General features: G+C 49.4%; 1 protein-coding gene and 1 pseudogene across 2 annotated transcripts in view; both read right to left on the bottom strand.

Annotated features, from left to right (window-relative positions):
- Positions 1 to 22,961, bottom strand: part of E2F3 (E2F transcription factor 3) — a 74,598-nt gene that overhangs the window by 50,736 nt on the left and 901 nt on the right. Inside the window, exon 1 of one of the 2 annotated variants that reach the window (XM_059399528.1) lies at positions 22,169 to 22,564. The exons of the other annotated variant lie outside the window; for it this stretch is intronic. Coding sequence (XP_059255511.1) covers positions 22,169 to 22,186 — 18 coding nt within the window. The 5' untranslated portion in view covers positions 22,187 to 22,564. Of the gene's footprint in view, positions 1 to 22,168; positions 22,565 to 22,961 lie in introns of those variants that run through there. 2 annotated transcript variants of the gene reach the window in all.
- Positions 17,293 to 17,423, bottom strand: LOC132018797 (U4 spliceosomal RNA; annotated as a pseudogene).

Here is a 22,961-nt window from a genome sequence, read left to right as displayed (position 1 = left end):
AAAGGATTCTCTCTCCCATCCAGGTTCCGCCTCTGGAATCAAGTTCTGAGGTCAAATACAGGGCCCTTCTGGAACACGAGATAAGAGATTTCTAACTGGTGGATTCGAGCCACCTTCAAAGACCAAGGAATGTGATCGCAGAACAAACTTTTTAAAATTCCCTTCAGAAATTTCTTTCTTTCTTCTTAGCAAATCATTGCCTCAGGTTTATTACTGAACACTTTCACGAAGTCCAATAGCCAAGATAAATTTATGCAGGGAGATACCAGACATGAGTGGTATTTCCTGGTGTTTTCCAGTTCTAGGTCCTATCTTTGGGCTTGCCAGATTTAGCAAATAAAAATGCAGAATCCTCAGCTGAATTATAGTTTCAGACAAACAACAAATAATTTTTAGTATATCTCAAACACGGTGCAGGACATACTTATATTAAAGGCATTTGTTGTTTATCTGAATTTCAAATTGAACTTGGCATCCATGTTTTCTATGGCAAGCCTACCGATCTTAATATTCCAGAATGGAAAATTAGCAAAATTAGAATTTTAAAGTAGAATTTCTATTTAAAATACGAACTTCCTGTTTTCACTTTGATAAAGCACAGCAGAATGTTCGGAGCATGAGTAGCTAGCACAGGCTGCTATTCTAACAGTCAGGATTCATTCTAGAACTGATGGTTCACTCCAACAATTGGGTCGCTCAATTTGAAAGAAATAAAAGTTTCAAAACAAATTATGAAAGTTCGCCTAGAAATCAGCGTGTGTAAGAACAAGAAGTCATGTATCATTTGTATAAAGAAGAGTAACTGACAGTGTAAGAAGAACATTTTATTCATATAGCCTGCCACTGTCTACTTAGTGCTCGCAAAAACGAAAATATCAATGACACTGCTGGGGGAGGGGAGGGCAGGCATACCCAAAAGAAAGCTGTTGCAAGAACTTCTGAGCAGATCTGAGAGCTTTCTATACCTCAAGCTAAAAGACAGAACTAATCCATTTCCTCTCCAGCTTCCTCTGCCCCTTACAGTTTGAAAGATGGTCCTAGATTTTTACGATTCTGAAGATTTTTCATAAGGAAAATCAATACCCCCTAGAAGAGGAAAAGACTGAGGACTTCGCAGTAAAGGGGAGGGGGTAAGCCTGCCTCAGATAGGAAGAGAATCACCCCAGGGCACGGCTTTACAAATTTAGCACTAAGGATGTTTGGGCTCCAATAATTCTCTCTTCTGTGGGGGGCTTAACAGCCAATACCCACGAGATACCAGCAGCATGCCCGCCTTCCCTTTGCTCAGTTACGACCACCAGACATGGGAGCAGACTTGTCCCCAGTTGAGAACCACTGGCCTCGGAGAACCTTCGGTGTCCTGGCTCTCCCCTGGCAATTGCGCCGTCCTGAGTTCCAGCAATTTTTAAAAATACCATTGCAGGACAGCTTAGAATAACACGAGTGAAAGACAGAGAGAGAGAACCACAACAGAATTTGCACCAAAGCCACACTGATGGAAATGGTTCTAAATATACGTACGATCTAATTAAAATAAACAGGTCTGTCTGTCTAAAGACGCTTCTGGATGTCTGTATACACAGGGAGTCGTGCGCTCACATGACGTTTGGATCCGAGACCTGTTCTTGGCTTGTCTCTCCAACTTCCTAACCATACAGAGTAAGCGCGAACCTTTCTGCTCACTTTCCACTTCCCGGGCCTGCGTCCTCGTTCATTCTTTAATCTCTGCCCTGGTCATTACCTGTCCCATGTTTTGGATGAAGGGACTGAGGGCCTTGAAAGGTGAAACCGTTTGCCCGAGCCCCCAAAACTGCTGAGATTAGACCAAAGTCTAATCCTATCTCTGCTTGGAGGGGAAAAGAAAGTCACTGGATGCCTCTGACCTTCCTTCTGTTTCCTCACCTGGAACCTGGAAATGACATCTCTTAGTATTTGTCGTAATTGTTGTAAGATCTCGGAGGCCGTTTCCTGGGTTGTTGGAGGGAAGGGACCAAAGTCCTGGCAACCGGCAAGCAATGAGATTCCGCGATTTCTGGGTGAGTGTAACATTCACCAGGCTTGCTGCACTGGCCTGGGGCCCATCTCAAAGGCCCGGAGAACCACGCCCTGAGTGTGAGATCTACTTAGACTTGACAATGAACCAGTGCCACTGGAGTTGAAAGAGCACTATCAGGAATACAAATGTAAATAGTAAACATCATAATTAACCCTTGGGACTTTGAAAAGTGGAGAAGGCAGAGACACCAAGTCTGGAAGCGGAGGGGTGTGGCGAGGGGTGAGAGGGAGGCAACTCGCACTCTGGGGCTCCCCCCTTGCACAAGGTCTGAGTCACCTCCAGCGGGGCCCCAAATGCACAGCGGCAGAAGAGTGGCCACCTGGGGCAGCGAAACCTCCCTGAGGCCCCCAAGAAGCCAGGGGCCACGGTGGTGGGGTGGGTGCCTGTGGCCTGAATGGACAAATCACACAAGGTCTAAGTAGGAGGAGGCTTTGAAGATGAGTCACATTTGACAAGGAACAGGAGCCTAGAGGTGTAAGGCTGATTGACCTTGTCCATTCAGGCTGTGACCCCTGCCAGACACCAGGCCCCCCCGAGTCTGAAGACACAGCAAACCCACTCTCCTTGGCGCACCTCCCCGCCCCACTGTAAGCCACCACCGTGCACTCTGGCCCGCCACCAGCCCAGAGTCACATTTGTCAGGGACCGATTTTGCAGTAGTTTCTGGACCAAATTACTGTTTTGAACCTTCTAAGAGAAAAAGGACCACATATAAAGTGTGTCGGTAACCCGGTCCAGGAAGCCGAAATAAAACATTTAATCTTTGGGTTACAAAGTCTCGTTAGGGTTAAGGAGTAGCTGTGGGAGCAAACCCTAGGAGGTTCTGGATTCCTTTTATACGGCCAGAGATGCAATTAGTCTGAGGTCAGTTCACCGTGCCTGGGGGAGGCCGGCAGCCTTGGTGGCAAACGTCGCTCTACTTCATTACAGATGTGAACACGGCGAAATCGCACCTTCTTTGGGACTTGGGACTCTAAACCACTTTCAGACACAGGCAACTCCACTCCTCCCACGCGCCACAGCGGAGATGGTACAGCTGGGTGGTCTGGGTGCCTGAAGACCCTGGACCATCAGAAGAGAAAAATGTCCCACCCACCATTTCCAGAAGTCACATTTAGATTCTGGGTCTAATGTCAACAGATACCAGCACGGGTGGAACTACAGTTACAGCGAGCGGACAGATCGTTTGTCAAGAATGGAAAAATCCAGGAGGCCAGGGCAGCTGTACTGGAAGAAGGAAGAAGACATTTGGAAGGAAAGAGGACGACCGCTAACGGAGCCGGCGGAGCCGTAGCTTAAAGCCCGGGAGGGACGGAACGCCCAGAGCAGCGGAGACGAAGCCACCGTTACGAGTGGCAGCGGTCACCACCAGCGCGACCCCGGCGGGCGCACCTGCAGCCACGCGCCCCAGCCCTAACGGCAGACAGAAGGAGCAAGGCCACACGGCAGGTGCTGAACAGATAAGATGACTACACATTCACCTCTCCGTCACGAAGGAAACCTGGCCGACTTCCACAAAATTAAGACGGCCGTCATGCAGTGAAAAGGAGAATTCTTTTTTTTTTTTTTTTTTTTTTTTTTATTTATTTGACAGACAGAGAACACAAGTAGGCAGAGAGGCAGGCAGAGAGAGAGGAAGGGAAGCAGGCTCCCTGCTAAGCAGAGAGCCCGATGCGGGGCTCGATCTCAGGACCCTGAGATCATGACCTGAACCAAAGGCAGAGGCCTTAACTCTCTGAGCCACCCAGGCACCCCAAGGAGAATTCTTTGATGAGGAGCCTTCTGTTTTATAATAGAAGATCGGGGAATGCAGACACTCAGAGAAATGAACGACGGAGGCACAATGATCTATTTTTATAAAGGCCTGTAAGATTTAATAGTGATTCCTCTCTCCTTACCACCGGTGACAGTTTTAGAAGAAAAAGTAAATTAAATGATGTAGGATATGAAAACAAACTTGACCCACCAACTGCCAATTTAATTACACGTACACGTGAAATTCGCTGAACACCTCATCATTTACATTCTTGAGAAATATTTCAGCCCGGCTCGTCTGTTAGGTATTTTAAATGATAATTTCAGATGGACTCACTGTCACAGGCCTCTGGGCCCTTCTGACACACAGAATCAATATACTCCTACTAATAAATCAGATTACTTTTCTAAGGCTCCCGGTGGGCGCTCGCCCAAACTTCTGTTTGGGAGGCCGACCTGAAGTTCTCCAAAGAAAATTACTTCCCTGATGTTCACCCTTAAGAACAGGAGGCACCCGAGAGAAATTGAATCAAGGGGCAGCCGCCTGCAAAGGCGGGCTCAGCCGGGCCGGGAGACTGATTTAGACGTGGAGGAAAAAATGCCCCAGTTTAAGTTCTCCTCTCCAGCCACGTGTTTCCAGATGCGCCAAGACCTTTGTTCCTCCCTAACATGTGTGTTCCCTTTCTTTGAGAAGGTAGTCACTGGCAGTTGTGGGGGTGGGTGGGTAGGGGACGGGGATTGTGACGAGGGCCCTTCCTGCCAGAATGTCCTGGAATGTCGGGGCTGAGGGACATGGCAGTTCAACAACTCCAGGCCCAAGAAGCATGGAGCTAAGCCATTTCCCCTCCTCTCATTTCTGTGTCACTCCGGGGTCCCGCCGTGACCCAGGTCCTGGATGGGAACAATTACCCTGAGCGAGGCCGGAGTTTTCAACCCTTGCTGCCTCACTGTGGGAGCGCTCGGGAGGCCTCTCGCTGGCTGGGACCAGGTGCTGAGCCCCACCGAACCTCCCTGTGCTTGTCTACCGGTGAGGAAGGTTGCTGTGGCAGAAGCAGTAACACACACAAGATGCTCACGGCCACGGCTGGCATGGAAAGCTATTCAATAGGGCAGACAATGGTTATTTTCTCGTTACCGGAAATTCATAGTAGATGGGGCGTGGAGAGGCTTGGTGGTAAAACTACCACAAAGTATAAGGTTGAAAAGTGTAATTTTAATGAAAGGGGAAAAAAAAAAGGTATAAGATGAGAGGGGGTGAGATCTTCCCTATTTATAGCAAAACATACCATAAAGCTACCGTATTTACACCAGCGTGCTCAAGGGAGCAGAGAAGGTCCAGAATCAGACCAATACGGATCCATATGCGTGTACACACGCACACACTTTTGTAGGATAAATGTGGCATTTTTCTTTCTTTCTTTTTTTTTTTTTCCCCCTTAAGTAATCTTTACTCCCAGTGTGGGGCCCGAATGCACAACCTGGAGATCAAGAGTTGCGTGCTGTACCGACCAAGCCGGCCCGGTGCTCCAAAAGTGGCATTTCAGACTCACGAGGAAAGGCGGAGCCAGCAACAAAGGGCCCTGGTATGACTGGCTGTCCGCTTCGGAGAAATGTAAAGTCAGGTCTCTAACCTACAAATACAACACGCCCCCTGCCAAGGAGGTTCAAGATCAAAATAACAAAAATTATGAAGTCGGGAGAAAAAAATACAGAATATCGTTATCATTTAGGGATTAGGAAAGACTTTCCAAAACAAGCCATCAAACTCACAAACTGTTATGCTTATAGTTTTATATGTTTAAAAAAATGAGCAAAACTTTGCTGGAGAGAAATATTTCACAGGCAAAATTAATAGGAAAGTGACAAAAAGGGGAAACTATTTACTACACACACACACACACACACATCTGAGAAAGCCCAGTATCTACAATGCATTAAAAATTCCAATAATTCCAAAGGAAAGTTATAAAGAGCCTTGTAAACAAGAAATGATAAAGGATTACACGAGGCGACTCACAGAAATACAAATTGGGTCACAGACGCTTCACTTTATCTGGAAAATGAGGACGATAATCCTACCCAATTCACAGGGATGCGGAAGCTGAAATCAGTAAACTCCATGTAAAGTGCTTACAACCATCCCGGCACAGAAATACATTCCATAAACATCAGCCGGCAGCAGTAATGGAAGTTGCCCGAGGTGGAGGTAACTAGTATTCATTTAGAAACAAACAAACAAACAAACAAAACAAAAATCAGAGATCGCCAGTTAGCACCCTGGGCAAAACTGCAGAAAGACTAATGTTATACCCAATATTGGAAAGAGCACAGGAAAACAGGCGTGCTCCGCACCTGCCCGGAGGAGACACACACTAGGTATAAAAACACACGCACAAGGACAGTTAAAACTGGCAGGAACAGAGAGCGCAGCCACACGGGAGGAACTAACTCCATTCACTGGGCAGCAGTGCGGCCAGGCGGGGAGTACTGGTGCGGGACTGGGTCTGCTGCCCCACTCGGCCGAGACTGCAAGCCACAATTTGCACCTTCATATAAAATATATATTTGCAAATGAACAAAAAAGGGACAGGCCAAGCTGTTATTGTGGTTACGTCCAGGAAGGGAAGCAGGACGAGGAGGGAGGAGAGGGTATTTAAAGTTTAACCTCATGGACCGTCTTTGATTTCTTTAAATAAGCAAGCATGTACTAAAAACAAGTATTTTCTTCAAACAGAGGAAAAAAGGCAGCAAAGTCAGTGTTCCACAGCAGTCATCCGTGGACATCTGAGTAAAGAACGGGGTCCGTTAGGTTCCTTCAAGAGCTGGGCTCCAGAGAGGGGTTACCCCAGCTGGATACTAACAGGATCATTCAACTTGATCCTGAGGTCTCTAATAACCTCGGGGTCAGGAATGCAAACAACAGTGAAGCCAGCAACCAGCTGTTCCAAGTCTCAGGGAGGGCGGATGAGTTCCCATACTAACTGCACAGAGAAGTTTCCCCGGCAAGAGATCCGAGGTCCCAATCATGCCAAGTGGGAACCTACACGGATTCCTACTGAGATCCCTTCTCGGAGGGGCAAAAGCAGCAGGAGACCTTCCTGACCCGAAAAGGACAGCCAAGAAGCGGGCCATTTCAACCCCATCATTCTTGTATCACAGCAAAGGTAAAAGCAAGACCCAAAAGAGCTCATCTCTGGGCAACTCGGACCCATCAGATGTAACAACGAACGTCCGGGTCCGTTTGAAAAATATTTGTAAAACTCAGCAACGGTAGACAGCGTGTGGCTAACTTCTTCTACCCCCCAAGGCGGGACAGGAGGACCACACCCGGCCTGGTTTGGGAAGGATGAGAGCGGCTGAGTCATGCTAGACCTTCAGAAGCAGCGTTGAAGGGCCACACCTTGGCCACCCTCGCGACACGGAGCAACAGACATCGGTAGTCAGGGGCTTCAGAAAAGCTGATCTTCACACTCTCGAGCAAAGCAGGAAGCAAGAAATGAGTCGCGCCTGCCGTATTTTCTCGACCTCGGTGATGCCATCGACCGCAAATGGCAAGCTTTAAACTGTCAAACTTAGAACCGTCCCAGTCCCCAGAGGTTGTTTTGGCAGCAGGTGAATGGAAAGGGGGTGGAGCTGCCCACCGAAGGGGCCAGGGAGACATTTTTAGAAAGAGAACCACCAAGACAAACCTGGGCCGTAATCAAGTCACATGACCCTATGCGGGCATTTTCCAGACAGTCTGTTCTCAAAAGAAACTATCGTTCCCTCCCAAACACTCCTTTTAACATGGGTAGCAGGTGATTAGAATTTATAAACCGAACACAGGTTTATTTAGAAGCCAACCCTGGTTTGGGCTGGTGCAGAAGAATCCCTCCTCATGAAGGGGAAAAAAAAAATCAGGTTAACATCTTTTTTATTTTCAAGTTTCTAAGTTTTATTTTATATATATATATATATATATGTTTTATTTTATATATATATAACACACATACATATATATGTGTATATATATCTCTATATATTTTAACTAATCAAAATTTCTGATTCCATGGTTTTGATTATAATTTATTCCATGGTGATTCATACCCATTTCCATCTGGGGGGGGGGGTGTTTTCAAACTTTTCCCACAAAGCAGCGCACCAGCTGTTTAGTGCCTTTCCCGGGGAAGGGGCAGGAACGGCAGACAGTCACCGAGTGCCCGGCCGCTCCGGACCCGGCTCCAGGCTGGACACCTTCCCGTGGTCTCTCATTTCATCTGCTCCTCACAATATCTTTAAATACCCAAATTACCAGACACACAAGGAGAGCGACCGTTTCGTTTCCAGATAAGTCCTGGACATCGGGCCGGCAATTTGGTTATAAAGATTTTTAATGGTGCCAGAGAACAGGACCATTAAGAGGGAGGGAATTAAAGGGAGGAACATATCTGTCGACCAAACATGTCAACAGTCTCCGGAGAAAAGGGAGGGGAGCAGTTTCCCTGTTTGCTGAATGATGAAAAGCCCAAAGAAGGCTAAGAATTTCTGTTGCGGCGTTCTGGGCTGCGGCGGGCAGGATCCTCTCGGAGTCCTCCGGTTTCAGGGAGGGATGCCAGGCCCAGGGAGAGATCAAGGGGTACTGCCAGTTTCGAACGGTCTTGATACACCCAAGAGTATGGTTTGTAAGCTCGGCTGCCGGGAGGACTGGCACTTCGTGAGCGACGCTGCGGCACAAACAAGACCCTAGTATTCCCCGGCCCGTTCTTGCTGAGAGCTCAGAGCTGGCTTTTCTCTAACGGTGCCTTTCAAACTTGGTGCCCCAGAATGATTGGGGGGGAGGGGCAGAGGGGGTGCCGTTTAACCCCACACTGCGGGTCCCACCCCAGAGTTTTTGACACGGGAGGTCTCGGCTGTGACCGGAAAGCCTGCAGGTCTAACATGCTCCCAAGTGTTTGCCCTGGTCTGACATCCTAGAACCCAAGGACCACGGTTTGTTTGTTTGTTTGTTTTTAAAGACCAGAATCCATCAAAGATGGGAACAGGCTATTTATGATGTGGCAAAATCTTGATCAGGTCTGATCTGAGCCACCCAAGGGCAGGGGATTTTGTCTGTTGCTGTATGCCTAGCACCTAGAACAGGGGCTGGCCTACAGCGGGTGCCCTACAGACCCCCCGGGAAGTCAAAGCAGTCAGTAGGCTCCATGGTGGGTGCAAGTGAGTCCGGGAAAGAGGCTGCAGACGTGCCAGCTACAAAGGGAATGGCTGCTAACTGTTTTCGGTTTGGTTTTTTTTCCATGGTCACAACAGTATACATTTTTAAATATTTCACAACCAGCTCTCCAGGAAAAAAAAAAAAAAGCCTGAATTTGTGGCATGTGCCGTGTTCCCCGGCCTAAATCCTTCCACCACGGTCAATTACCAGCCACCTGTGTGGAGTCGCCCGACACGGAGTCGGGAGGGGTGAGCACCCCCGGGGTACCAGTGCTGTGCGGAGCCCACGCCAGGCCGCCCAGTGCACTCTTCTCGGCGTGTTCCCGTCCTTCCAGCCCCGCAGCTCAATACTACTTCAGAACGTGAGGTGATTGATATGCATATTCTTGCTAAAGCATCTAATTCTGAAAACCCAGAACTCAGATTTTGCATGTTTCAGCGAGCAAGTCTGAACGGAAGACTGAGCTGTAGCATTTTTTTTTTTTTATTAGTAGAAGGGAAAATTGGGTCACTTCTAGGGGATGGAGAGCTTGACTCATTTCTGTTATCAGCTCCCGTGTGCACCACAGTTAATGCTGTCCCGTGCAACATATAATAAACAAGATGTTAAAAAGAAAAACCACCAGGTTTTTCTCTTCATTTACAAATGTAATCTTGTCTTCAGCAATGTGTAAATTTCCTGGTTGGCTGATATGTTTCAGTGTTTGGATTGCAGTTACTATATATGATGAAAAATGTATATTGTGCATTTTTTCTTATTAAGTATTTGATGCAAATTAATATTTCTCAGTTGACATTGATTCACATCTGCTGGCTTATTAATAACACACGAACAGATGTTTCTTAAATCTCTAGACTCCTAATTCTTTTTTCCAAAAGTTTTACCTTTCTAATTTCTTTTTCGATATGCACATTTAGGATTATTTTATTTCGAGCGTTTATTTTTATTTATTTGTTTTTTTAGAGAGGCAGGTGAGGGAAAGGCAGAGAATCGCAAGCGGATCCATGCTGAGCACGGAGATCATGACCTGAGCAAAAACCAGGAGTTAAGACGCCTCACTGACCGAGCCACCTGGGCGACCTGTTATTTTTGTATTTAATTGAATACAGTTGGTGCATATGATGATAGTTTCAGGTGTCCAACACTGTGACTCAAGGGTTACCGGCGCTGGGAAAAAGTGTAGCTACCGTCACCGCATGAAGTGGTTACAGTATCACTGACTATTCCCCAAGCTGTACTTCTCCTCCTTCTGACTAACTTATTTTATAACTGCAAGTTTGTACCTCTCAATCCACTTCAACTTATTTGCTAACAGCTGGTCTAGGCTGGAAGGAAGCCTACTACTTAACAAAGGTACCGCTACCAACAGTCATACAATGACGGCTACCAATCCTGAGCTGACCAGGTGGCCGGCCCTGACCAGCACTTGACACACATCAAGGCATTTGACCTTCATTCACAAGAGCCCCATGAGGTAGGAACCCCAGTTTGGGTGAGGGAGATGAGAGTGAGAGGGGAAATTATGCGCCCAGATCATCAAAGAATGGTGCGGTTGCATAGGGACCAAAAACCACGCTGCGAAGGAGATCCTGAGGTCTGTCTTGATGACCCCGGTCAGTACATGATAAATGCAAAACTTCCTCGGCCTTCCCTGAGTGGCAGATTTTGATCCGAAATTTCTTCTCCAAGTTATGGGGAGGCTTCGAGGGGCCAATTCACCGTACACCGGGCGAGAAACCAGGCAGGGTTTCTGCAGGCTACGCACACCGTCTTTTCTCTATACCATCTCCCGAGGGTAGGAGCACAAGCTCTGGGGTTCCACGGGAGGGCAGGCATCCCGAAATTAAAATCAAGCTATGAGAAACCATTTGCTTTGAAAATCTCTACCATATTTTAGAGCGTTAATATATAGAAGATGTATCTATCTGCGCGATTCCATTTCTGCCCTACCTTCAAGCTCTAGTACAACAGTTCTCAATGGGGGTGGGGTCGAGTTTGCCCCCAGGAGACCCTGGCAATGTCCAGAGACAACCTTGACCATCATAACTGGAGGGGCTGCTGGCTTCAAGTGAGGGAGGCAGTCTCCCACCAAAACATCAGTGGTGCCTGAAATCCTGCTCCATTTTCAAATACCCTCAAGCTTTCTGTCCTCTTCCAAGTTTGGATGCCTAAGAAACTCCACCGATACCATCATCCGGCCTTCACTGTCTTTTATCTTGCCTTTATGACTGAAGAACATGTTCCATCTTGCCTTTCTCCTGATGAGGGCAAAGATATCCTGGTTGCCTCTGAATGCCTCAGAACACAGGGGACTGCATTCTGCACAAAGTGAGGGTGTGTATCTGTCCAACACCATGGTTTCCCTGGAGGCGGGTAAAGATACTGAGACTTCAGACTCACCAACACTCAGGAGTTCCTAATGTGGAGGCGGAGGCAGGGCACTGACTAAATCAGGAACACACGTTTCCTATAAACGCTATCTCATTTAATCCTTCAAACCACTGAAGGAGACAGGAAACACTATTTTAGGTACCTTCAGCTCAGATGTCTAATTTGTAAAAGGTCACATGCTGGTAAGTGACAGAGCCTGTTTCTGAGGCCACATCTTCCAGCCTGTGCTCCTTCCCTGCCCCACCGCCACGGCCCCAGGCTCTGGGGCCAAGAGTCTTGTCTCCTACAGAGTCCCTCATTTTTAGGGTTTCGGAGATGCTAACAGGGAAAACAGCAACGTGAAAGGCTGGAAACTTTACATGATCAGTGTGATCGTCACCAGTGTGGCTGCCCGACATAGCCACTAAATTGGTCAGTTCACGGAGTGCTGCAAATGGGCTTAAGTGCACGTTACATATTTAAAAATTAATTATAAAGATACTTGGAATTTACAGGAGTCTTTCCTTCAGAAGAGTACTCAAAGACTCATTTTTAAATGCTAATGTGCTAGAGCTTAAGAAAGTTCAAGATTTTTTTTTTTCCTTTTTTTTTAATCAGCAAAATCAGAGAACCTGGGAAATGACCGTCCAAAGAGGCATCTTGGTTCAAGACATAATTATGTGACCTTTCTTTTTATGCGCAGCACTCTCTAGCTGGGTCTCGCCCTCGAGAGGGTGCAAACTGGGGGCTTTCTCAAAGCAGCCAGGAGCCAGGCCCAGACCATGTAGAGCACAGGATAAATAACGTCTGATGGCTGGTCTCTGGGAGCCCTGACAGTATTGATCCCCGAACCAACCTGATGGATCTGTCTTGTTTTCATATTACACAGGGAGAAGTGAAAACAGAGAAAGGTGTATGTGGCACCATATTCATTTTGGTTGTTGTTGTTGTTTGTATGTTTGTTTTTAAGTGAGGGAGACCAGCTCTTAGATCGTCATTGTTCTTCAAGACGCCCATCGTGGCCTCTTTTCCGAAGCCACGTTTGCAGTGCGTGGCCCTAGCCTCGTAGGAAACTGGATGGCCTGTGGCGTCACGCACAGATAACCATTCCCTCCCCACGGCGTGCGGCGCGATGGAAGACCCGCACAGCCGCATCCATTCCACAGTCCCAGGAGCGAAACCTCAGGGCCGTCTACAGTCCTTTTCCTTCTTTTTTGAAGAATCGCCCTCACTTTCATCCTGTCTCTTGAAATGGTCACTGTTGCTGTCCTGCTCCCAGACGCATGAGATCTACGGCGCCCCTGCCCTAAATGGTGTGACCTGGTTCCCTTCCCAGGGAAGCTTCTTGGCTTTGGGTTCCCTTGGTAACCTATTCCAGGCAGCCTAGACCCAAAAAAGCCTTCCTACTACAGGGTCAAGTAAATCCTCCGAGGGCACGACATGCAGCCTATCACATGGTACACCATGTTCCTAGCCTGCGCTGGTACCCGGCGTGCAGCAATCATACCCACTCTGACCTCCCAAGCCAAGGTTCTCAATGCTTTGGAGCCCCTTCTGGTTTCACCCACTTTGGGGTTTGGGTCATCCAGATGGTCTGCCTCCGCAAAGACCTGGAAATACAGGTGAAGGAACCACAAGGGGCGGGCCTGGGATCCAGTGCACCTGGCCCAGGTTTCTGGGATCTGCTGGCCTATTCCCTCTGAATGCGGAAGGAGTGGAGAGAACCCTAGAACACCCGACATAGGTTCTGCAGGCAGCTTTAGCCCTCGCCTGGCCATTCCAGCTTCCAGAACCTTTGCCTGTGCTCCCCTACTTGCAGCGGTCTTTGCCAAACATCTCAGAAGATCAGGAGATCTTGGTATTTTTCTCTAATTGAAGAGGGCAGAGGGAAAAGCCTGGAACAAGTGCTACAGGCAGTTCCTACTATCAGGTAAGCTTGGAAAAACACCGGGCGATTTCTCAGGGACAGGCATCTTGAGTTTCTGCTATAGAATGAAAACCACGTCGGAGACCGTGGAGGATAAAAGCCAAGAATGAGCTGAGACTTTGCAGGCAGGCCCTTCGGGTTCCGTTTCCACGGCTCCCCTCATTAACCCCTCACGGTCTCTCCCTGTGCAGAACGAGCCTGATGATAATACCCACTTCACAGGCTGTTATGCGGATAATGTGCTAATGTGGGGAAAGCACTTAGTTCAGCGCCCTCCACACGCGCGGGCACTCAATAAACATTAGCTATTATTATCCCAAAGACCAGAGACTGCTGAGTGGCAGCCCTTAAGCCAAATCTGTCCTAGAGACCTATTTTGTTTGGCCTGCACATTTTCCTATTTAATCGAGCCAACATTTTAAAACTGTAGATTTCTGGCATTTTAAGAAGGTTGCAGATACGACAACACGCCAGGGCCTGCCTTCCCCTCCGGCAGACACTGCCTAGGGCTGGGTCCCGGGGCCCCCCTTTGGATAGGGCATTTCTTCTGTGTTCAAGCCCAGCCCCCGCCCCCCATCGCTCATCCTGCACCCCACCCCCCCGCAACGACCTCCCTGCCTGACCCTCGTAGGAAGGCAGGTCCCTAGGCTGGACCAGGACTACCAACACGGCCAAGGTTAGGTCCTGTTACTCCGCCATATTCATTTCAGCCCAGCTGGTCTCTCCTTATGTGACCTATATTCCACTCCCTGCCTTTTGCCTCAGGATGCGTCCCCAGCCACCAACAGCCTCCTCAATCCTGCCTCTCCACCGAGCTCCGCGGTTCCGACGGACAGCGCGCAGCGAAACGAGCTGGGGCACTTTGAAAAAAAAAGAGGAAAGTTCCCATGTCCGAATCGCACCTTCAGGGATTCTAATTAATGGGGGCCGGGGGGCAAGTTCTGGCATTTTTTGAAAGTGCCCAGATGAAGCGAACGTGCACCCTCCGTCCTCCGGGGCTGATGGCCCAAGAGATCCCCGTCTCCCGGGCCGGCCGGCCCCTCCCGTGGACACCGCGCCACTGAGGACCAGATGAGTCTTGTTTTCCTCCTGTTCCATCCTGCTCGCGAGAGCACCTTGTGTTTAAAGCCTGTCTCCCCAAATAGACCGTCAACTCCAGAGCGGGCAGGTCACGCCTCGGACTTCGGCATCCCCAGCAGAACGGCGGGGGTGCCGAGAGCACCAGAGTGTCCACTGCAAACGCGTCACCGCAATCTGGGTCTACGGGGTGGTAGGCACTGTGGGGACGACGCCATCGACCGGTTTCCTGGGGCCGCAGGGCACGAGGGCAGCAGAGAAGCGGGGTGGACTGGGAGGACACGGAACCCACGAGCAGACGAAGGCACCCGAGGGGACCCTGCAGCCAGCTGAAACGCTGTGCGGGGCCAGCCGGGAGGCAGAACGGGAAAGGCGAGATTTCACTGGACCTCAAACGCCGGGGGGAAAAAAGGTTGCAATTAACCTGGTAAGTCACAGGAGCAGCCAGGGAAGGCTCAATACTGGCATCCTTCTAGAAGCCTGCCAGAGGGAGAGGTGAGGGGTGAGAGCGAGCTGGGGAGGGGACAGGGAGGCCCAGAGGGCAGGCTGCCTGACTCTGGAGAGCAATGCGGCCCTCCCCCCGCCACCGGACAGGGCCTCCACGCTGGCCGGGGTCCGCGGTGCTCAGACCCCCGATTTTTGCCATTCAGTCTCAAGCCATGGCTTACCGTGCAGAAGCGAAATCACGCTCACGGCGCAATTCATGTTAGCAGAGCAACTTTATTAACACATTTAATTGGAGAAATGAAGATTTTCGTCATGATGCTACTAGGATAGTAGTAGAGTAGTCACGATTACTGCTCTTATAGTAAGAAGCTTATTATTCAATCCAAGTCGATGCACGGCTTATAAAGACACAGACCCTAATGACCAGGTCAGGAGAAAACCGCCCCGCGCATCACGCCTCCTCCTCGTCACCACTTTTGTAGAGCTGTAACTGGGTTTAAGGGAACACCGGGCTAGTTAAGAAAACAGGCCACAAAGGACTGTGCAGGGTCCTGCCGTGTAGCTAGGGACAATCTCGGCAGCGCACCCACGCACCAGGCCTTGCCCTAAGCACTTCACAAATAGAAACTCATGCAGTCTTCCTAAACCCCCAGGGGTTAGGAACTCTGTACTAGGTACTATGATCTTCCCATTTTACAGGTGAGGAAACTGAGATGCAGGGGTTGGTTCTATGTCCCAAGTCACAGAGCTGGTGTGCAGAGCCAGAGTGAGAACCCAGGCGCTCTGGCTTCCACCATCTGACCCTCATACCTTCCCTTCTGGCCTGGATTCAAGGTGAGGGTACCCTGTGGTACACACGAGCCTCCCCCTCCCTCTCTCCTAAGGCCTACTGGACCCAGCAGGGCTCAAAGGGGATGGGGTTTGGGCCCCCAGGGCTACAGCTCTGATTTCCTAGCTCTAGAGCCTCGGAGCATCAGAAACAGCAGTGGGCAGAGGGGGTGAGCCCTCCGGGCTGAGTTCCCTTCCAGTGACCCCAGTGTCCAGAGCCACAGCCACTGGGGTCACGAAAATTAGAGCATGCCCACGGAGCCAGAAGGCTTCCGGGACAGCCAGGCATGGGCTGGCCCGGCGGACCAAGGGCATTCGGCTTCTCCCTGCCTGGAAGACGGACTCCGTTTACCAAAATATCTTCTGGGAAAAAGTTTCCCTGACAAGCAGAACTGCGGTCTCGGTGCTCCTGAGCACTCCTGGCCTCTCGGCCATCTCTGCACGCGGCCCCCGCGGGTCTGTGGGGGACACACAGGCCACAGATCCCAGCCCCTAACGACGGGATGAACTACAGCCTCACCTCAGATCAGGTTTCACTTTTAGGCTCCAGGACTTGAAGTGATTCTATTTTTAAGTTTCCTCAGTTCCCCCCGTGAAAGAAGACATTTTAATGAACCGGGTTCTGGGTTTTAGGGGATGGGGACTTCCTCCGAAAGCGTTAACTGACCAGCCACTCGGTTCAATCAGGAGTGTCTCCTGCGGGAAGAGCCTCTAGTCCCGCGTGACCGAGCGGACGCCTCCGAAAACCTGTCCAGTTACTCTGGACGTGGACGGCCCCGGACGAAACTTCCAGCACCAGAGCCATCTGGTGCCCCTGCCCTGAAGAAACTTTCAAAAGTCCTCTTAGCTTCTCGTCTCTGTACAAGTTTCCCCTTTCCAGACCAGAAATGTCAGATACACAAAGAACGCGCTTGTCAGTAACAAAGCTTTAAAAACACTATCACGTTGTTGTAAGAGTCCGTCATTCCTTCCATTTAAAAAAATTCCCTTTCACTGAACATCTAAAGTCACTTCGCTTACTCCGAATAGTTGACAATGAGTTGTTACTCCAAGACCAACTGTTCAAAGGATACTTCCATATGTGCACGTTTACCCAAAAAAAAAAAAAAAAGTAACCCCTCCTGAAGGCCACCTAAAATGTACTCTATACAATTTTTCCCATAGAGACATCGTTAACTTTTTCTTGGTGAATGAGGCTTCCTCTAAGAATTCAAGTCTCCAGTTTCAGTCCTGGCTTGGCCATGAGCTAGCTTGTGACCTTGGGCAAGTAACTGAACTCCACTGGGGCTGAATTTCTTCACCTGCAAAATGAAGGGGACCGGGTCAGAGAAGGACTCTGGTCGCGTTACGGCTCTGAACGCCACGAGTCGCACGAAGACCATGGGAAGCATCGATTGTTGCCTGAGCTCACCTGGAGCCTTATTCTTTGGGACTGTGGCGTTATCAGAAAGAATATTCCCTGGACCCCACAGCTAGCCCCGGACAGTTGGGCCATAGTCACTTATAGTTAACCCTTGAACAATCCAGGTTTGAAGCACAAGGGTCCACTTCTACGAGTTTTTACTTATTTCTTCTTTGCAGTGCTTGCAGTGTCTTTTTCTGTTCCTTGGGCTTTCTTAACAACATTTTCCTTCCTCGGCCTTATTTTAACACTGTATGTAATACACGGGCAAAATCCATGTAAACTGTGTTATTAGGGAAAAGTTTTCAATGAGCAACAATCGCGCCTTGGATAAACCGCACTGGCTACGATGCTGCCACTGCGCAAAGCTTAAACTGTGTTACTAGGAATCAGTTATTAACTATTGGTAGTTAAGTTTTGGGGGGAGGAGTCGAAAGCTCTACTCAGATTTCTGACTGCGTGTGCGTGTCCGTGTGCGTGTGTGCGCACTGTTCAAGGGTCAACCATAGTTTCCTTTCCATTCCTTCCCTATCCCATCAGCTGTCGATCCTCCCCATCAGCCTCCAGTGGGCACAGACCCCTGCCTTAGCTCTCAAATCTAAGTCATGGTCTGCTTTGCTCAGGTTCTCTCCAGCAAAGCAAAGGGCATGGCCTTGGTGATACAATCTGGCAGCCAGTGGGCTTTATTTCCTCTTGTTCAAAGCGATACTGCAGGTGATTGTGGCCGCCATGGCCACAAGACTGACCCCCCAGTTAAGGTCCAGGGAAGGCTAAGAATGCATTCTTGCAAATCGTACATTCCTGGAGTTCTCAAGACACACTGCTTTATGGGGGTAGGGGGGAGCGTTTGAAACCAAAGTGACAACAGAAAATGAACCAATTTCCTTTTTATTAGAGAAAAGCGCTGTGCCTTATGCATCGACATTAACCCCCCTCCTGGGTTTCCTGTCCCCACCTCAGCTGTTGCTTTTCTAAGCTTTCTGTTGTCTAACTTTTCTTTGCGTAAGATACATTTTCCAAGTCACTCTATAAGCCAAAAGAGCGGATCAGAGTCAGAGGAAAGAGATAGCATTAGTGGTTTCCTATATTTACTGCTTTCCTAGTTTATCTTCCCTTCTTAGTCTCATGAAAAATGATTAGTAAAAAAAAAAAAAAAATGGTTCTTAGTAATTGTAAATATAGTCCCTAAAACACTATTTTTAAGCTGCTAACAAGCATGAAAATACGCATTAAACCACATGCTTAGTACCTCCAAGAATTCAGGAAAGTTCCTCTCTTTAAAAACCAAATGGAAACAGAGGATCTGATAAGAACTGAAATCTGCTTCTACGCTTTGCACTCTTTGGGGCGGTTTCATGCGCACGGAGACGGAACTCGATATCCCGAGCACAGGCCCATTGCTGGCTTTCTCTCATCTTGGGTTCAACAACGTTAGCGAGAAACAAGGTGGATGCAAAGAAGTGGGAGCTGGTGACCCTGGCGAAGGGGACAGATGGAGGACAAGTAAATCTTGGGAAATCAGAAAAACAAAACGATGGATATCTGAAGCTTTGCCAAATGGGTCCCAGTCCTATGGAAAGGGGGTCGAAGGCACAGGTGGGATACCTTCGGGGAAGGCAATCAAGACAGAGGAGGTTTCATTTGTCTTGTTTTTAAAGTAGGCTCCATGCCCAGCCCAGCGTGGAGCCCAACACAGGGCCTGAACGCGCGACCTGGAGATCAAGACCTGAGCTGAGATCAAGAGTGGGACGCTTAACCAACTGAGCCACCCCGGCGCCCCAAGACACAAAAGGTTAAAGAAAACTACTGCGTGAGATCTCTGAGAAAGGAGAAAACAGCAACTCCCCCACCTCCACCCCCCTCCAGCCTTTAAATCTCCAGGTGCTGCTGTTTATTCACGCCTAAGCTTTGAGTATTATTTTCTGTTTTCAAGTTAGCTTTACACGGCACAACATTAATCTCAGAATCTACTCTTCCAAGAGTTACACAAGTGACGACTTATAGGGAAAAAAAAAAAATCCTTTCCTGTTCGCGAGCTTGGGTTCCTTGGCTCACAGTGGCACAGTTAAGGGTGCTTTGTTTCAGAGGATGATTAGAGGGGCACCCTTGGTACTGATTATAGAGGAGCTATTTGTACTGCCCAAGTCTGGGCACTGCATTATGTTAAAACTTCCCTTTTGGGGTATGTAGTGACTAAAAATTCTCTCCTAGTTTAAACTTGGCACCAACCATATATCTCAGCAGAAACAAGATTATTGAGTATAGAACCACAGGAACCCGGCGTTTTTCTTTCATACTTGCACAGGAAAAAGCAGACCCAGCTATAGCATCTCTGGTTTGCCCATTCTCGCACCGAGATTTCAAGTGCTGTGGGTTCTTTCCCCAAGTATAATCAGGAGGCTGCTGTGACTGCATTAAATTAAATCAGATGTGAAAGGCTACTAGTCTCTCGCATGAATAGATCCCAAATTTTCTAGAAGGAGGATGAAATAAATTGCACCTGCTTTTTTAGAAGAGGTGGGAAATGAGGAAGCCCCTTCTGCTTTAGGAAATAGCACTCTGGCTGAGGTCCTCGACAGCGCTCCCATCTCCCATAGTCCACCCGCTGAAAAGGAGGTTACCTAGAGCACGCCTCGGCCTTGCTGACAGCTGAAAGCCAGGGGGCACAGACGGCACCCACAAGGGAGCAGGTCCGTGGGGTCAGGGGAGAGGTGGAGGCCCGGCGAAAATGTGAGGATGAGTTGATCTAAATTGATCACTGCTCGGGGCACAAGAACATGTACAGGCCGTTCAACACTATCTCTATATAGTCCTGTCCTAAGGACATGTCCCTGTTTTACCCATGGTTCAAGAGCCAGGTTCTGCTTGAGGGGCGCCTGGGTGGCTCAGTGGGTTAAACCTCTGCCTTCAGCTCAGGTCATGATCTCAGGGTCCTGGGATGGAGCCCCACATCGTGCTCTCGCTCAGCGGGGAGCCTGCTTCCCCCTCTCTGCCTGCCTCTCTGCCTACTTGTGGTCTCTGTCAAATAAATAAAATCTTAAAAAAAAGAAAAACCCAAATGAATTCGGTATCATTAATTACATATCACCTTAGAAAACTTTCAACCCTTTTACTCTCATATGGAAAGAAGGGCATGTATGCAAAGTCTTGCACTGTTTCTCTAAGTTATAAAAGAAATAACATTTTTGAATGCTGTTTTTGTTGGATATCTATTTGCCTGGCACTGTGGGAAGAGTTTTACATGCATATCATACTGAACCCTTCAAAAGAAAAAAGAACCTCAGTCTAAACCTTGCTATTGTTCCTATTTTACAGAAGAGGAAAGCTTTGCAGAAATTAACTGATTTGCCTAAGATCATAAAACTTGTAAATAATAGCAGTAAGATAGCTAGTAAGGAGTACTCATATATTTTCTCCCACTAAAGGAACAGGATCTGTTCCTGTAAAAAGTTGTTACACATCCTTGAGAATTGGAACCAGGTGGGTCTACAAATCTGGCCAGCAGAACAGAGTTCTCAACCTCTTCTTGGACACAAAGTGTTTAAATGGTTTCTGTGCTCAGCCAATCACTTAGCTATCCCCAAGCTATGTTCTGCCTCAGGGAAAGAAGATGAACAAAATTTCAAGACTTAAATAAAAGTCTAATATAATTTTGATAAGAAACTCAAACCTTATCTTCAGCGCTCCTGACTGTGGAGTAATAATCTCATGGAAAGAAAGTAAAAGTTTTGAAATAACTTGGAAGACAGGATCATTTTTATACTTTAAAGACAATGAACTACATGTAAGTTTGGCTAGACAGTTTTGGAGTCTTGACAAGCAGGCTAAGATTCAAAAAAACAAAAACAAAAACAAAAAACCCAGCAATCTGGTGGTCTCATAATTTCTCCTTATCAAAACTATTCTTCCATAAATCTGAATGCAATCCAAGAAACATGTCAATAGCTGGCTGTCTCAGATTAGGTTTATGATATAGTAGGAGAACTGTGTAAGGGGTCAGTAAGCTTGAAAAAATATGCTAAAACGTGTTGAGGTGGTCAGACGAAGTTAACAGTACTTGATGCTAAAAGCATGGAATATTCTTGTGCCTGAGATCCAGCATCCTGGATACAGTATGTGAGCAGGCACCGCACTCTATCTCCCCCCTGCTGGCAGACCCTTGTCACTAAAAAACGATGAGCTTCTTTGAGACTATATGAGACTATATCACACATCCTCAGCAAGTATCTGCCGGACTGGAACGCAGTTAGGATCCAACCATGGGAGAAATTGGAAAGAGTAAGGGAATTACAAAATTTTCATTATTCCACAGCCCATCTCATTTCCCAAAGTGCTGCCTAGGTGCTGACTTCCTTAAAGAGCTCTGCAAAATCCCGATTCTCCAAAAAAAAAAAAAAAAAAAAAAAAAAAAAAAAATAATAATAATAATAATAATAATACACCCATTTGGAACTGAGACAAGGTGAGGTCAACGACTGGTATTCTCAACCACAGGCGACTCGGGTTCGTTTCTAGCCTCGTGGGGTCCCAGCCTCACCACGAGGGTGAAGACAGGAGGCATGGAGGAGGGGAATGATAGAGAGAGAAAGGGAGAAAGGGGAGAGAGCTCCGGGCCACACTTCTTTCTAGTATCAACAAAAAGCGAAGCCGCATACTGACCTAAATCATCTCTCAAAGGCGCTTTATAAATTACAGGGACAAAGGGAGGGGGCGGCGGGTGGCCTGGGAATCCTACAGACACCCTACCCTCTGACCCGCCCCCCTCCCCCTCCAGCACAAGGGAAGCAAGACAGAAAACAGAGCTCAACTCGGCCATTGGCGAGCAGCCCCCCCTCCGCTTCTCGATCGCCCATCCATCGACCCCTAAGAAAATAACACACGTAAACACCATACCCACCCCCCGGGGCGGACACTCCCGGCCCGAGGCTCCTAGAACCGGAGGCCGGGGCATTTACTTAGTTAGATTTTTCTTGCTTACTCATTTCCCTCAAGCACCCAACCCCCCGTTCCCACTCCAAAACCCCGCTCAACCGCCTACCCCCACGGCTTCAGCCCCCAACAGAATCCGGTGCCCCCGCGGCGGCCGCAGCCCCCCGAGCCGTCCCGGTCACTAACCTGCTGCTGTAAGGGCATTTCCGAAACCAGCCTGGCTCCGGGGGAGGTGGGGGGGGCCGGCTGGAGAGGGGGCCCGGAGGGCCGAACAGACCGGCGGCGCCGGGCGAGGGCGGGCGCCCGTGGCCGGGGGGTGGGGGGGTGGTTAGGGCGAGCGGAGGGAGGGTGGCCGTGCCGGGGGCGGGTGCGAGGGCGCCGGGACCGTCCCAGGCCAGGGAGCCGGCAAGCAGGAGGAAGTGGGTGCCCCCCTCTCCCCCTCCAGCGCCCCCTCCCGCCGCCGCCTCCTCCCCAGTCACAGGCGCGTCCTCCGCGCACGTGTGCGAAACGTCACCGGCGGGTCCCGGGGAGAGGGACAGACCCAGGCGGCGGGACGGGAACACGGCTGCCCCCGCCCTCCGTCGCCGGGGGGCGGGGAGGGGGACAGGGCGGGGAAGGAAGGGGCAAGGGGAGAGGCGGGTCAAGGGCAGGCCCGGGGCCCGGCGAGGAAGGCCCGGGCGCTCGGGCCACGCGGGCGCCGCCGCGGACGCCGCCAGGATGCGCCCAGGCCGGGGCGCCTGGCCGCGAGTCCCTCACCCCCGGACAGCCCACGCCCCAGCTCGCACCCGGCTTCCAGACCCACCTCCCTCGCCACCTCTCTCCGCCTCCCCCAGCCCCTTTGTTGCCGGGAGTTACAGATCCCCAAATGTGTCAAGCGCCGCATGGCAGAGCCCCTGCGCCCCGAGCACGCTTTGGGGACCCCCGGCAGCCAACGGGCCTCCGAGGCCGGCGGGGGGCCATCACCCCCACAGTCTCCCAG

The sequence above is a fragment of the Mustela nigripes genome, chromosome 5 (assembly GCF_022355385.1).
Source record: "Mustela nigripes isolate SB6536 chromosome 5, MUSNIG.SB6536, whole genome shotgun sequence".
NCBI lineage: Eukaryota > Metazoa > Chordata > Mammalia > Carnivora > Mustelidae > Mustela > Mustela nigripes.
The sequence above is the reverse complement of the archived record's forward strand: the minus strand, read 5'-3'. Positions and strand labels throughout refer to the sequence as shown.